The following is a 16,895-nucleotide window of genomic DNA, read 5'->3' on the forward strand; positions in this document are numbered from 1 at the left end:
CAAAAACAAAAAACACCGCCATGAAATAAAAATATCGGAAAAACGGGGAATGAATTTAATATTTTAAAAAAGGAAGAAAAAAAAAAAGAAGAAAGAAACCGAACCTCTTTACTTTTAGAAAGAAAGTTTATTTTCACATCAGCTTCACTTTGTCTCTTTCTCACTTGTTGACACCGCGTTGATTTGTTACTTTCATGAGAAAAATATAAGTACATTACATAATATTTGTATTGCTGTTTCTCTTTTATTTTTCCCTCTTTGTTGTGTTTTAATTTGTTGCTGTGTTATCTTTTTTTCTTGTTATTGTTCTGGTGTGTTGTGTTTCTATTTTTTCTATTTATATAGCGTAGTGTCATTTAATTTGATGTTGTTCCTTCCTTTAAAAAAAGTAAATAAATTTTTTATGTTAGAGCGTGTCTCCCCAAAACCGAATACTGACACTGAGGGCTCGAGTGGCCTAGAGGTGTTCACCTCTCATTCAATAGGCCCCGGGTTCGAATCCGGACAGCCATAGAAAATGCATTCTCTAAAATGTTCTCCTATCACATCCTTTCTTGCTCTCTAACAATGTTCTGTTGTCTGCTTTCTTCTCCATTTTCTGCCCCCACTCCCTCACCTCCTTTTTCCCCTATTCTGGGCTCCTGACTCTTTCTGCAGCCTTTCTTTCTACTGTTTCTCCTTGATTTCTTCTTACTAGCTGCTGTCTTTCAGCCACGCCCCTGATCATATGGTAGGAATGATCTACACCTAGCCTTCTCGTTTAAGGGCAAAAAATCTTGGATGTCCCGGGTGCAAGTTGTGCTCGTTAAAGATCCATTTGTAGTCAAAAATCGATAAGGCTTCGGCCGCCACCAGGGCAAAATTCATAATTTCTTACTACGGTACCTGAAAAGGTTTGGTGCGTCCCGTGCGCTCCATACTCATATATAAATGTGTGACCTTATGCACTAGCGAGCGGCGGAAAAACACTAACCAAAAATGTTAGAAAAGGAAAAAAAAAAATATATATATATATATATAAGAATACTGACACTGGCAGGCCCCTTGTGTGTGATTACATAATTCACATGTAATATCCTGTACTTTTTCTTGAATTACGCACGTTTAGGGATAAAACGGCCAATTTTCGGATAGGTGGAGGCACGCCTTTGTTTGTCAAGTTTTTGTGGTTGTTTGTGCTTTTCTAATTTTGATTTCATTCAGTTGTGAAACCTTTATTTTTCACCTTTTTACACTCTGTGTGAATACAAATGATATTCTGGGTGCTTAAAACAGAGAACAAGAAATGCCGGTGCTATAGATTAAGTTACCACTTTCAACATATTGATATATAGATCTACGTCATCAGAGAAAGTTGAAAGCTTAAAAATTAATGGCAACTTTTTTGGCAACTTTTGCCATTTTTTGTGGCAACTTTTGCCATTTTTTGTGGCAACTTTTGCCATTTTGTGTGGCAACTTTTGGACAAAAAAATGTCAACAAACGCAGATTAGATGCTAAGGTATTGTTCCGAATTTATTTGTTCCACTAGGCGTGTTGCGTGCGGTGCCGCGAAGAGAGAGTCGAAGAGGTTCCATTTGTTATAAGATAAGATAAGATAAGATAAGATAAGATAAGATAAGATAAGATAAGATAAGATAAGATAAGATAAGATAAGATAGTACTTTATTTTCCCAGAGGGAAATTTTCCTTGGCTGTACAGGATCATAAAAACACATGCAGGTATACATATAAAAAATAAATTTAAATCATATATATTACTCTCATTAAAATTCAATGAAAGGAGAAGTAAAGCTGACAAAAAGTACATTTACATCAGATGCATCATTCAACCACGGCAGGAATTTAAATACTAGACCTTTGGAGTTATATACAGATACATACTCTAAGAGCAACACACATCTATGCTCATTCTGACAAAAGCCTTATGCTAGATGGTAAAAAACTTCTTTTATATCTTTCGTTCTTTGTTTTTGGAGGCACATATCTGCCGCTGCGTGATCTGACAATTTGTGTGGAAAAGGTGTGTGATGGGTCGTTTATAATGCTTTTTATCTTTTTTATACATGTGGTGTTATACATTTCATCCATTCTTATAAAATCATATCCAGAGATCTTGCTGGCTTTCATAATGGTTCTGTCAATTTTTTCTTTATCTTTCACCTTACAATTCCCACCCCAGCAGCAAATACAAAATAATAGCACACTTTCAATCATAGAATGGTAAAAAAGGGACATAATCTTATTGTCAACACAGAAACTTCTTAATTTCCTTAAAAGAAACATTCTTTGATTTACTTTTTTATGCACAAGAGCAGCGTGGGAATGCCAGTCAAGTTTGTGGTCGATTGTTACACCAAGATACTTGCAAGACCTTACCATCCCCACCTCTTCATCTTTAATAAATAGTGGTTGCAATTGGTCTTTTTTTACTCTAAAGTCTTTATTAATTCCTTTGTCTTTTTTTATGTTTAGTTTAAGGAAGTGGTTATTTCACCAATTTGTAAATAGATTCACAGCGTCCCTGTATTCATTCTCATTTGTTGTTATAAGGCCTTGTAAAGTGGAATCATCCGCAAATTTGATTAGTTTGATGTTTTTGTTATCAAAAGTACAGTCGTTGGTGTGGAGCGTAAACAAGACAGGGGAGATTACACAACCTTGGGGCACACCGGTGTTTGTGAATATTAGGTCGGATTTTACACCATTTAATTGTACATATTGAGGTCGATTGGTTAAGAACTCAAGAATCCAAGCTATAATGTCCTTGTTTATGTTCATGTTAATTAATTTTGAAACCATTATGTGCAGTTGGATTGTGTTGAATGCGGATGAAAAATCAGCAAAAAGTATCCTGCAGTAATTTCTTGGTGTGTCTATGTGTTTGTAGATGTTATCTAAGAACACGAGAATGGCATCCTCCACGCCCCTCTTGGCACGATAGGCAAATTGCATGTTATCCTGTATGTCTTCTGTTGATTTTCTCAGTTCTTTCAAAACCAGTTTTTCTAAACATTTCACGAGGACTGATGTTAAAGCGACAGGTCTTAGGTCGTTCAAATTTTGTACTGATTGTTTCTTTGGGACATAAATTATTTCAGAGCATTTCCATGAGAGTGGTATTATTCGTTCTTTCAAAGACATATTGAAAATATCAGTATAAATGGGAGATAACTGAGTAGAACACATTTTAATAATTTTACTTTTTACTCCATCGGGTCCACTCGCTTTGTGAGCTTTCAGACGATTAAACATGATCTTGACCTCTTTAATGTTAACCACAAAAATTTCCTTGCTCTTGTCATTGTCTTCGTCTGTGTTGCTGTTGTTGTTGCTATCGTCTGTACGGTCATTTTGAATCGTCTCTTTGACAGTTGTCAGCTGGTCGGAGAAATCGTGAGTGTCAAAACGAGCGTAAAAAGAATTCAGTTTGTCTACATACTGACTTGGGTTCGTGTCTCGTGTAGGAATGTTTGTCTGTCTTGGTATGTCTCCAACTATAGTTTTTTCAACATTGCCACGTCATAGAATCTAATGTGCTTGATCTCTTCCATAAACTTGTACTAAAGTATTATTATAAAATAACTATTTATATTAATAGTGATAATAATAATGATAATGATTATAGTAATAATAATTAATTATTATAATAATGAGTAGGTCCTACACAACTGTAAAAAGCTGGTACATACTAGACTATACTGCTGAAACTGCTTTAGTTCTAAAGCTCTTCATACTTGTTTGATCGCAACAACGCTAACGGACAATTTTAATGATAATGGAAGCAGTTCAATGTTCTTGACAAGCACGTATTGCAATGTGTATGCAAAATACATCAAGTAAATAAACAGGAAAGAACAATATTTGGTAAATTTTTACTTTCACTCCCGCACACAGATGCACTGTTTCAGGGGTCAAACTGCTGTACTGTTTGCTGCAGATCACACATAATGCCACTAAAACTGCCGCAAATCAATTATTTTCAAGACAATTTCAAATCTAACTGTAAAATATCCAATTATGGGTAAAAACAGGGGGGCATGCCCCCCTGTAACCCCCCAGATTTTCTTTTACCCCAGTGGGGCAGGCCCCCCTGGAACCCCCCGATTGGTCCAAAGCATGTCTATCTCGGTTAAAAACAATCAAATATTTCAAAAACTATTAATTTGCGACGGAAATGAAGTTGATATTCGTGTTCAGCGCATCAATATTTAGTAGAAAATAGACAACTGGTAGCTGAATGTGAGACGGGAAGGAAAGTAAAAAAATACCCAATATTTTAAAGGAAATAAGTCGGTGTGGTGCTGGTTAGATTCACTGTGTCGCCAGACCAAGTTTTTAAGTGTTAGGCTAGTGCGGTGTTAAAATTAAAAGGCAAATCATGGGTAGGGCAGAATTTGTCATCATTGACTTCTATTGACCTAATTGTGACTGTTATTGTATTAAGTAGATGGCTGACATTTCCTACACTACAAGTCTAACGGACGCTGGCTGTGAGGAAGACACCACAATGTATAGGTCTAGACTTATCTCTGGAAATAATAATTTTAATGGATCTGTGAAAACATGTGATTTATTTGTTCCTTGTTCATATGGAGGTGTGAATCTTGGGATTGATGGCATAGTTGTTAAAGGTGAACCTACGTCTAGATTCTAGATCTAGTTCTGGGACTACTTCTGGGACTACTTCTCTTTGTACTAGATCTAGTAGTTTAAGAGAAGATGTAAAACATGACACTATAGCCTGAGGGCAGATGAATCTGTGGATGTTAATGAGGAACATCTGTCAGTAAAAGAAGAGCCCAGTTTTGAATGGTCGTGTGACGTCAAGGCCGAGAAAAATGGCGAACTGAACAATCTCAGACACAGTGTAGTAAAAGATGAACCTGTCTGTACACAGGAGGAAGACGTGAAACTTGTCATTAAACCAGAGTGCCTCACAGATATAATCTGTGCTGTGAAAACCGAACCACTATTTGGACATTTTCCTGACTTTGGTGATGAAGTAAAACCAAACGTGGAGAATTTTGTGAAAGAGGAAGTGTCAGAATGGGAAGGTCCAGACTTTGGAGAGGTAGGAAAGACAGAAGGCCAAACGGGAGATTTGGAGGAGACGTGACGTGTGTGCTAAGCCCGTGTTTGTTGAGGATCACACGAGTCAGGCTGGAGGACTACAGCTGAAAATCTCCGATGTGAGGAGCTTGTGTATGGTGCAAAGTTCCAGCCCGGACATTGATGATGTTGTTGCATCCAGTAGTCCAACTTCAACTTTCTCTGCCAATACAGTCTCAAGTTTAGGATCTGTTGTCTGGGCCAGCTGGGATCATGGTGAAAGTTCTGGTACGTAGAATCCCTCCGTGTTTGAACTTTTTGATAAAATGTGTTTTGCATTTTTTGATGCAGTTCACCAAGAAAGTTTTTAGAAATTGTGCAATTGCATGATGTGCCGGTACATGCATGATGCAGTTAAACTGATAATATAAAATATATAACGAATTCATTTATAGGGCTCGACTTTCATGTTTGTTGCACCCGATTGTTACTGATTTTATCTTAGGTACAAAATGTACCAAAAAGAAAAATGTCAGTGTTTGAAAAGTAGATTTTTTTAAAAATCGAAAGAGAAAAAGCTGTAGAACTGTGAAATTCACTGTTAAATCATTAAAATCACACAAAAATTCAAAAAAATTATAAATAATTAGATCTAGATCTAGATCTGATATGGTTCAAATTCAAAAAGTTAATAAATAATAATTTAGATGGTTCAAATTCATTCAAAATAGAAAATTGTAGGGAGCATTCAAACAGGCAAAAAGCAGGACTTTCGACTGTCACTCAATATGTAAAGACTAACAGAATCCTAGGGCTGTTAAGTCATAAAATAGTATGAAAAAAAGGGCTTTGCGGTGCGTGAACATTTTTTGCTTGTTACACCACTAAAGGCTAATTTCAGAGGCCTGTTGCCTGTTGCTTGAAAACGTATTTTTTCTGTAAAGTCAAAACTTCATCATGTCGTTGATAAAGATGCATGGGAAAATGTGTTTTTTTCTTTTTTGCAAGGAAGTTTAAGTCATGAAAATAATGATGTACAGGCAATCCCTGATTCTACATACATTGGGACCAGCATGGAGTTGGTGATATAGCAGGGTTTGTGGTGTATAGATAACGGGATAGCACTGATTGCCAATTTGACTAGAGGTAGAGACTAGAGAGAGAAATTGTGGCCCGTCTTTATTCATCTATAACTGTCTTGCGCGGTTGCTATGCATTCGGAAAAATAAGTAGCTATCAATTACATATTTATATGCAGCACCAGTTGAATTCTACCTTTCATTCAAATTGAAAATTTTGACCGGATCGGAAGATAGGCTACATTATGTGTCAAGGACTATATTGACATAAAAATTTAAAAACCCGATACTCGTCAGTCCCAGACCTATGGAGTTAAGGTTGAAGGGCACCATGGTAGGTCCCGCTTCTTTATTTTTCCTCTGTTGTTTCTGTCTGTCTGTCTTACTTTTCCCAAACACTAAATGACCAACCCCCCGGGGCAGTACCACTGACTGTAGTGTCTTTAGGCCATTCCCAAAGGGAGGACATTTCTCGTTCAAGCACAGTAGAATTGTAAATGGGCTGATTCATCAATGTCATGCTTGTAACTGTGCCTGATCTACAACTGGGAACTGCTGATTTTTCTTTCCTAATCCTTACTATTGTCATTTTTTCTCTACTTCTTTTGTATGTTTGTAACACTCTTGCTTGTGACCCGCAATTTCTGGGGTGCCTTGATAGTCGAAACAGACCTTGTGCTGTTGAAGCTAGAGAGGTGAGCAGAGTAAGTCTGATTCCCTGTAAGGACTTCTCTGTTGACATCCACCCCTTGGCGCTCATATGACCTTGTGCAGTTGCGAGCGCCGTAAAACCTCTACTATAATAATGAATAACTTATTCCTTATTTGTCTTCTTCCAGATGTCTCGACTTACCCACATGGCCCACTGACTTCCTGTCACCCGGTACAACAGGCAAATGGAATGCGGAGAAGACAAGGTGAAAGTTCAAGCTGCAGATTTCAGACAGGACAAAGGGTCTATCGAGAGAATGTTGGCGGTGTTCCGAAAGAAACCTCTTCAAGTGACATCGGTGCCATGGAGAGAGTCTGTGACCTCCATCGGAGTGTAGCGGACGACAAGCAGATGTACGACGAAAATCTCTACGATGGTCATGACACGAGTTTAAATGACTGTGCTTTTGCAAGTAAAATGAAAGCTGGTAACGTTGATGTGGAAAGTGATGTGTGTTGTAAGATTGTTTCGCAGACAAGGCCAGGAAAACGTCTTCTCGGAAGTTCAACGCGTGAGTCCTGCGGCAAAAGTCGCATGTTTTGCGATCATAAACTGTCCAGGGGTCAAGGTCAAGGTCGCGATTTCAACCTTTCTTGTGCTGTGTCTTTTGCCAGTTGTACGAATTCTACAGACTCTACTAGTACCACACCCCGAAAAGTGAACAAAGAGATGGACGCCGGTTGCCGAGATGTACCCCCAAGGTTTCCGGTCAGGGAAAGCAGATACTCACGAGAACAAGCTCACAAGTGTAGTGTCTGTCTTGAGGTGTTTACAGAACTGGGTAACCTACAGAAACAGAAAAGAGCACACACAAGTCTACGGAAGCTCAAAAGGACACACACAGGAGAAAAACCTTACAAATGTGAAGTTTGTGGTGCCACGTTTACATGGAGTAGCCATCTACAAACTCACAAAAGGACACACACAGGAGAAAAACCTTACAAGTGTGAAGTTTGTGGTGCCACGTTTACATGGAGTAGCCATCTACAAAGTCATAAAAGAAGGCACACAGGAGAAAAACCTTACAAGTGTGAAGTTTGTGGTGCCACGTTTACATGGAGTAGCCATCTACAAAGTCATAAAAGAAGGCACACAGGAGAAAAACCTTACAAGTGTGAAGTTTGTGGTGCCACGTTTACACAGGGTAGCAGTTTACAGCGTCACAAAAGAATACACACAGGAGAAAAACCTTACAAATGTGAAGTTTGTGGTGCCTCATTTACATTCAGTACCGTCTAAAAAGTCACAAAAGTACGCACACCTCCAGTCTGTGGGAGAGCCACTGGGAAAACCAGAAAAATAATAAATTATATGAAATTAAACCCAGACTAGAACAGCGAAATCCTTCGGATCTCTCCAGAAGAGACGAAGTCATTTTTACTCGATTGCGCATCGGACACACGGCCCTGACCCACAAATACCTACTACAGGGAGAGGAGAAGCCGTTCTGTGTCGGATGCGACACAGATTTTACCATTAGACACATTTTAACAGAATGTCTAGACTTTGGAGAGATCCGAAGGAAATATTATAAATGCAAGAAATTGCAGGATATTTTCTCCGTCGTTGTTCCCGGCAGAATTTTAAATTTTATAAAGGCCATTGGCCTTTATGGCGAGTTGTAAAGTGAATCTGATATTATTTAAAATTTTTATTGTTACTTAAAAGTTGTTTTAGATCACAAATGTATTTACACCGAATTTGAATATTTTAACTTTTTAGCATTTTAAAGTAAATTAGTTACCAGTCGTGAAGTGAACTTTCGCAGAAGTGAACAACTTGTGTTTCGCGCGCTCATATGACCTTAGCAGTTGCGAGCGCCGTAAAACCTTATACTACTACTACTACTAAAGTACGCACACAGGAGAAAAACCTTACAAGTGTGAAGATCGTGGTAAAAAACCTTACAAATGTGAAGTTTGTAGTGCCACGTTTACACAGGGTAGCAGTCTACAGCGTCACAAAAGAAAACACACTGGAGAAAAACCTTACAAATGTGAAGTTTGTGGTGCCTCATTTACATTCAGTACCGGTCTAAAAAGTCACAAAAGGACGCACACAGGAGAAAAACCTTACAAGTGTGAAGTTTGTGGTGCCACATATACTTTAAGTACCTATCTACGAAGTCACAAAAGAAAGCATACAGGAGAAAAACCTTACATGTGTGAAGTTTGTGGTGTCTCATTTACATTCAGTAACAGTCTACGACGTCACAGGAAATTACACACAGGATAAAAACCTGACGAGTCGTCCCCCGAATCTCGCACTATAGCAACCGCCATATCACCCGAACTCGGGTCTAAAATACAACCACAGATTACGTTTTACATTCTAAAGTCTGTCAAAATTTGACACCTTTCATCGTCTCCGAGGTAAATGAGGTTCATGAGTCGTGAGGTATCGTATGCACCCTCTTGAATCTATTCAGAATCACGTACTAACGCAAGGGACGATACGCTAATAATACGTGGACCGTCTCTTCTGTTTTTCTTGTATGCTCACGTTGTTCAGTCACATACTAAGGCAGGTAACAAGAATCAACCCCCACAGAGTTCTATTTTAATTTACTTCTCTATTATTCCTTTACCTGATTAGATCTACTGCGTTGATTTTCGTGACCATTACACGTAAAATTTCTCTCTCTCTCTCTCTCGCTCTCTCTCTCTCTCCCTCCCTCCCTCCCTCCCTCCCTCCCTCCCTCTCTCTCTCTCTCCCTCCCTCCCTCCCTCCCTCTCTCTCTCTCTCTCTCTCTCTCTCTCTCTCTCTCTCTCTCTCTCTCTCTCTCTCTCTCTCTCTCTCTCTCTCTCTCTCTGTTTGCAAAGTGACTCACATAAATCGTAAACTTGATCCCGCTCTATTATGTTGTTGTTACCGATGCAACCTATTTTCAAAGTTGCAAGGCTGTTCATATTACATGTACATGTATTTATTCATCCATTTGTGATCTCATTCAAGCACAGTAGAATTGTAGATGGGCTGATTCATGTCACGCCCATAACTGTGCCTGATCTACAACAGGGAACTGCTGCTTTTTCTTTCCTGATCCTTACTATTGTCATTATCCTCTACTTTTTTTGTATGTTTGTCACTCCCTTGTGACCTGCTATTTTGGGGTGCCTTGATAGTCGAAGCAGACCTCTGTTCAAGCTAGAGAGGTGAGCAGAGTAAGTCTGATTCCCTGTAAGGACTTCTCTGTTGACACCCACCCCTTGGCGCTCAATATGACCTTATGCAGTTGCGAGCGCCGTAAAACCCTCTACTAAAAAATTTAAAAAATTTTTTTAAAAGTTTTTCGTCTTTGTTACGATCCGGTGTGTTACGTCCTGAGGGTTATGAAAAAACTTTAAAATTATTCGTAACATGCACTCCATGTTCTTAATTGACAAAGAAAGTTTACACAGTTGGTAGTTTATGTTACTTCTGGTTTGTTCATAACGTGTGCCAGAAACAATTTCATCAGTTAGATTTACCCCCGGGGCAGTGCCACTGACTGTAGTGTCTTTAGGTCCTTCCCAAAGGGGGGACATTTCTCGTTCATGCACAGTAGAATTGTAAATGGGCTGATTCATCAATGTCGTGCTCATAACTGTGCCTGATCTACAACAGGGAACTGCTGCTTTTTCTTTCCTGATCCTTACTATTGTCATTTTCCTCTACTTCTACTGTATGTTTGTCACTCTTTTGTGACCTGCTATTTCCGGGGTGCCTTGATAGTCGAAGCAGACCTTGTGCTATTGAGAGATGAGCAGTCTAAGTCTGATTCCCTGTAAAGACTTCTCTGTTGACACCCACCCCTTGGCGCTCATAATACTCATATGACCTTATGCAGTTGCGAGCGCCGTAAAACCCTCTACTATAAAAAAAATATCAGTTAGATTTTATTTATATATTATATATATTATATATATGTGTGAGTGCCCAAAGAAAGGTACCAAAAGTCGAATTTTCACCATTTTGAGTCAAGGGTTGTACCTTATTATAGGAAATTCTATGCTGAACACAGGGGTCTTTGATAGTTTTTGAGATATTGCACATTTTGTGAGGTAGGGTATGAAGATAGAATTTTGAGAAAATGAGCTTTTAAGTTTAACAAACGTGAGAACACATACAAACTTTAAAAAAAAACAACGATTTTTTAAATACATGTAGATCTATTTATTCATAGAAAATTCATGTCCATTTTGGCATTCAGTTGACATCAATATCAGGAATGGAATTCAATGGTAAAACATAGCAGGGAAGAGAAAACATGCTTCAAGAATAGAATAGATTTTAACACTTTTTAAAAGCTGTTTCCATTATTAGTTTTTATTATACCCTGCCCTCAAAATAATTCAAAATGAAATATTTAGAAGTTAAATCAATCAAAACCCTTTGAGCACATTATAAAAAGGTGGTGGGTCTTGGTTTTTTTTTAAATGGAAACATATCTTGGTCCAAAAAGTGATTTTTTTCATTATCAGCCTGTAGCTCGAAACGGTCAGGGGCGACTTTTGGTACCTTTCTCTAGGCGCACACACATCTTTGTTTTGCTTGTATCATTTCTGTATTTTTTTAAAAGTTGTCTTTTGTGTTTTAGAATAAAACCTCAGCATTAGCTGAGAAGTGGTTTAACTTAGAATTTGTTACTGTTGTTATGTTGGAGTTGTGATTATTTAGCCCTATCCGTACGCCCTGGGGTCATTTTGTACACCCGGGGTTGTATTCTTCACATTTTAGAGTACTTCTAGTACGAAGATCTCTTTGAAACTTTCAGTATTTCTCAAAAAATTATTTTGACAGACTGCTATGCAAAGCGTACGGATCGGATTAAATTAACGAGTAAATCTCCTCTTTGGAAAGTGGTGGCACATAGTTCCCCGCGTCGTATGGATTAATGGATACGATAGTAAAACACGACGTACGGATAGGGTTAAGTGGTGGCACAGAGTTCCCCACGTTGTATGGATTAATGGATACGATAGTAAAACACGACGTACGGATAGGGTTAAACCAGCACAACACCAAGAGTATTGCATACGGTACAGCTGTGATGGTAACTTAATCTCAGGGATGCCAAATCTCCGGCTTTTCCGGCTTTTTCCGTGTTTTTCCTACACTTGCAAAGGAAAGGGGAATGGTGAGAGAAGTGGTTTTGTTTGCTCATTGAAAGATTTGACAAAGTACGTTTTAGGTGAGATGTTACACTCCGCTCATTTTCAGTTGTTGTTTTTTGGGTTTTTTCCAAAAATCATTTGGCATCCTTGTAATCTGTAAGTAGTGTATGTAAGAGCAATCATTAGGCTACTGGCTACATGGAGAATGAACCTCGGATAAAGTGAACACTTTCTTATGGTCCCAAAAGAGTTCACTTTAAGCGGACTCCACTGTACGTTTTGAGTTGTCATTATCATCTTTCCATATTTCTGTCCCTATGGTTTTATGTACCCCGCATAATTTAGCCAAATTTGATCATTTTTTTGCATAATTTCTGATTATTTTTCTTTATCATTCTCTTTGTTGAAATTAACAGAATCGCATAATTTAAAATTTTTTGGCTCATTTTGCTTAATTTAAGAATTTTTCTTTCATAAAATGACGGGGACAGATATTTCTGGCGATGCCCTCAGTGCGAAACATTGGACTTTTGCTGTGTTATATTGTTATAAAGATTTATTGAAATTCTACAATCCCTGACAATTTGTTTGCTTTTAAAAAAAAATCTTCGAGTTCGAGCCTGATGGTTAAGTAGTTTTAGTTTTAGTAGATGTTTTATGGTGCTCGTAACTAAAGCATCTACTAAAACTAAAACTACTAAAGCATCAGGCCTGTTGATGGTGGTGGTGGTGGTGGTGGTGGTGGTGATGATGATGATGATGATGATGATGATGATGATGATGATGATGATTGACGATGATAGTTTGAGCGTTGTGACGTGGGTGTTCGCACTTAAGTTTCCCATAGAGCTAGTCTAGTCTAGTCTAGTCATTAATGAAACGTTGAACGTATTATAATTATAACATACGTGTATTTTCGAAATACTACCAAGCCTCAACCTTCTTTGTTCTCTGTATGCAATGATGATGGTGATGGTAATGATGATGGTGATGGTAATGGTGATGATGATGATGATGATCATGACGTGCCTTTCGATATGATGCTTCAACTTCGAAAGAAACAATGGTTACACCAAAAGACATAATGTTAATAATAGTAATAATAGATAGCATTTTATTATAGCGCTAATCCCCGCTCAACAGCAAGCTCTATGCGCTTTACAATCTATACTATTACCCCAGCAGACCTGAGAGCATTCTGAAGAAACAACCTCAACTTCCTGTGAAGCATACAGTGCAAGCGGCCGTATATAGGCGCTAAAACACTAACATACTGACAAGATCTTTCGCTGTATATGGCTGGGTGCCCATTCCCACCTGGGTGAAGTGAGGAAAAGTCGTGTAAAGTGCCTTTCCCAAGGACACAACGTCGGGCCCGCGGTTCGAACCACCGACCCTGCAACCTCACGATTACGAGTCCCTTAGCCTAACCACTAGGCCATCAACACCACTATTAGAATCTATTATTAAATAATATGTAATTATAATTGAAAGTCCAGACTTTCATCAACAGTTTGAGGAGTATCCTAAGAATTATGGGGCAGGATAGAATAAGAAATGAAGAGCTATGGGAAAGTACAGGACAAAAGGGTATATAGAAGTAGAAATACAAATGTAGTAGCCTACTAAGAAAGTGGCGATGGATGGGACACACTTTCAGAAAGCCCAGCGGAAACATCACAAGACAGTCACCGCAGTGGAACCCACAGGGAGCACCAGGCAGGGGTAGGCCACGGGAAACACAGAGGAGATGTGTGGAAAGGGACATGAGAGAGATGAAGCTCACTTGGAACGAGCTAGGAAGGATGGCCCAGAATAGAGAGAAATGGAAGGAGCTTGTATGTGGCCTATACCCTGCCAGGGGTGAAAGGCATTGATGATGATGATGAATTATAATTGAGTTTCTCTCTGTGTCAAGTCATAAAGTCAACTCAGAGGGAGTTTTTCTTATTCTTCCTTGTTCTCGATGACAGCAGCTAGACAGTCAGTCCGATGTCGCGCACAAACTGTGCAGTCCGCTTCAAATCTAAGAGACTGGCACCTATTCGTTCTCAGACCGTCTAGGTTGGCACCCTCTTGGTCGTGTCCACATTCGCAGATCGCGGACTCTCCCACTTTTAATTTAGTTTGCATATATGGTCTTTGAGTCTGTTGTGGCCACCCCGGAGTCGAAAGGTTGTGACCTGGTCTGCTCTACATGTATTTTAATTTAGCATGTTAGTAGGGGTCACGTCTGTTGTGATTAGAATGGGATCTTTTCCATCTGTTTCTTATTGCAGATTTGTGAGGCAGCGTGGGGGAATCAGGCTCTCGTCAAAATAATCAAAGTGAAAAAACTTGCATTTTTCCACAGGTTTGTGAATTTTCATCAAATTTTTGTTTTTTGGCTCAACACCTTTCACGCTCGTTAAAGAACTCATTTCTGTGTGGATTTTTCTGAAAAACGTAGATTAAAGGCTAAAGCTAAAAAAAAAGTAAATTTTCAGTTACCACGGACTCTTTAAGCTAAGGAAATAACTAATCTTTGGCAGCCATTTTCTCACTAATTTTACCTCTGAAAACAGGTGACCCCCACCTCTTTCATTTGCAAATATCTCGACTTGTATTCAAGATAAATGGATATTTTTTTCATCCAAATAAAGACAACTGAACAAGCTTTAGATTATACCAATAACTCTACATGCCCCAAAATTGACGAGAGCCTGATTCCACCACGCTGCCTCACATTTTATTAGCGGTTTTGACTCTGAGAGATCTATACAATCCTCAATCTGGGTCATTTTGGCTCCTTCTTTGGCTAAGTCGTCTGCTTTTTCATGTCCATTAATGCCACAGTTAGATCTACCCGATATTCACTGCAGAGTTGTGTTGGCTTGGGAGTTTAGATCACATAGGAGTGAAAGGAGTTGTCGTCCTTGAGCTGTTTGTGGCTTTTGGAGAGCTTGTAGGACAGATTTGTCATCTATGAGGGTGACGGTGTTGGCTTTAGATTTTTGGTGATTCAAGGGAATGGTGGCTGCTGTATCAAGTACTGATGTTTCTGCTTTGTAATTGGAAGATAGAGATCCTGTGGGGATGGAATGGCTCTCTGTTGATTCATCTATCCACTCTATGTAGATACTTCCGCCGCCGTTTCTGTCAATCGATGTTTTCTAAACCCAGCTTGGTTAACTGATAAAAGAAGGCTTTTATCTAGGAACCAGATCTGTCTTAGAGGGGGCTCTCATGGCACAGAGGTTAAGGTGTTGGCCTCTCATTCAAAGGTCCCGGGTTCGAATCCGGGTAGCGACCGAAACATTTTTTTCTTTAAAAATTGTCTCCTTTCACCTCCTTTCCTGCTGTCTTGCAATGTTCTGTCGTGTGCTTTCGCCTCCTCTTTCTGCCCCATCCCCCTCACCTGCTTTGCCCCCTCCCCTGGGCTCCTGACTCTTTCTGCTGCCTTTCTACTGCTACTCCTTGGCTCCTTCTTACTGCTGTCTTCCAGCCACACCCCTGATCTTATGGTAGGAAAGATCTACACCTTGCCACTCTCACTCAGACGCACACAACTCTCACTACAATACGCAATTAAACAGAGCTCAACACCAGAGAACCCAGCGCACTACTACATTTTCAAAACACACCCAGACACCATCAACAAATTCCAAAACAACGAAAAACTTATCAAACCCTTCGGCCTCAGAATCCTTGAGAACCTCAAAAACATACACTTTTCCAAACAAGACATCCAACAATTTCTTTTCCCCGACCTCCCTCCGTGGCTCTTCACCAAGGCAAAAGTAGACTTACAGCTGACCACACACGACAAAGAAAGCACAAACACCAAAACTTTTTAAACAGAATACAAAAAAAACGTATAGAAAAATACCCCGGGGCGGAGCTTATCTTCACAGATGGCTCCAAACAGGACTCTGGTGTGGGCGCCGCAGCCCTATCTTCAAACAGTGCACACTAGAACTAGAGGAGACTCCATCCCGAAGCCTCCATTTTCTCTGTGGAGGCCACTGCCATTGACATGACTCTGGACTCCGTAGAAAATTATCCTAACAAATCTTTCCTTATCCTTTCTGACTCTCTGTCTTGCATCACCTCACTTACAAACTACACGCTCCTACACCCCAACATAGTTGGGCTACAACAAACATAAAATACACGCCTTGACTGAAACCGGAAAAAAGTATCGTGTTCGCATGGATATCTAGCCATGTGGGCATCCGAGGAAACGAGCAGGTAGATCACATGGCGAAGGAATCCGTATCCCTTCTGTGGGGATCAACGACAAACACTCTCTCACAGACTGACTTTAAAAATAAAGTCAAAAACTACACCTCCAGTCTGTGGGAGGCCCCCTGGAAAAAACAAACAAACAATAAACTTCACAACATTAAAATTAAATCCAAACTGGGACCCGGAAATTCCTCCCGGCCTCTCCAGAAAAGACGAAGTCATTTTTCCTCGATTCCACTTCGGACACACGACCCTCACACATAATAATATACCTCCTTCAGAGAGATGAAAAGCCGTTCTGTGTCGGATGCGACGCAGATTTTACCATTAGACACATTTTAACCGAATGTCTAGACTTCGGAGAGACCCTAAGGAAATTTATATTTCAGAGATGCAAAAAATTGCAAAACCTGTTTTTCGTCTTTGGTCCCAACAGAATTTTGGATTTTATGAAGACCATTGGCCTTTATGGGAAGTTTTTTGGTAAAATGGATTGTTTGAAATTGTTAAGTGTTATTTAGAAAGTTATTAAAAAATTGTAATCTATATTTACACTAAATGTTTAGCATTTTTAACCATTTTAGTTAGAAATATCTGTCCTCAGAGAAAGTTGCACTTGAAAGTATCAAAAGTTGCAAAAAGTTGCAAGAAAAATTAGCAAAAGTTGCAAGAAAAGTTGCAAGACTTGTATAGCTAAAACAATGCCAAGGAACTATTGGAATACATTGT

General features: G+C 39.3%; 1 protein-coding gene across 2 annotated transcripts; it reads left to right on the plus strand.

Annotated features, from left to right (window-relative positions):
* The first annotated feature begins 3,732 nt into the window (after positions 1–3,732).
* LOC101845894 (zinc finger protein 235) lies at positions 3,733–8,772 on the plus strand. 2 transcript variants are annotated; one of them, XM_035973247.1, is made up of 4 exons: positions 3,733–3,867; positions 4,286–5,340; positions 6,971–8,094; positions 8,696–8,772. In XM_035973247.1, the coding sequence occupies exons 2-3, from the start codon at positions 5,208–5,210 to the stop codon at positions 8,080–8,082; spliced, it is 1,245 nt and encodes a 414-aa protein (XP_035829140.1). In that variant the 5' UTR covers positions 3,733–3,867; positions 4,286–5,207; the 3' UTR covers positions 8,083–8,094; positions 8,696–8,772. The 2 variants fall into 2 exon arrangements, with proteins under 2 accessions (XP_035829140.1, XP_035829142.1); XM_035973249.1 differs by having other exon boundaries at positions 3,750–3,821; positions 4,451–5,340.
* Positions 8,773–16,895: the final 8,123 nt, after the last annotated feature.

Source organism: Aplysia californica, unplaced genomic scaffold (assembly GCF_000002075.1).
Source record: "Aplysia californica isolate F4 #8 unplaced genomic scaffold, AplCal3.0 scaffold01077, whole genome shotgun sequence".
Lineage (NCBI taxonomy): Eukaryota > Metazoa > Mollusca > Gastropoda > Aplysiida > Aplysiidae > Aplysia > Aplysia californica.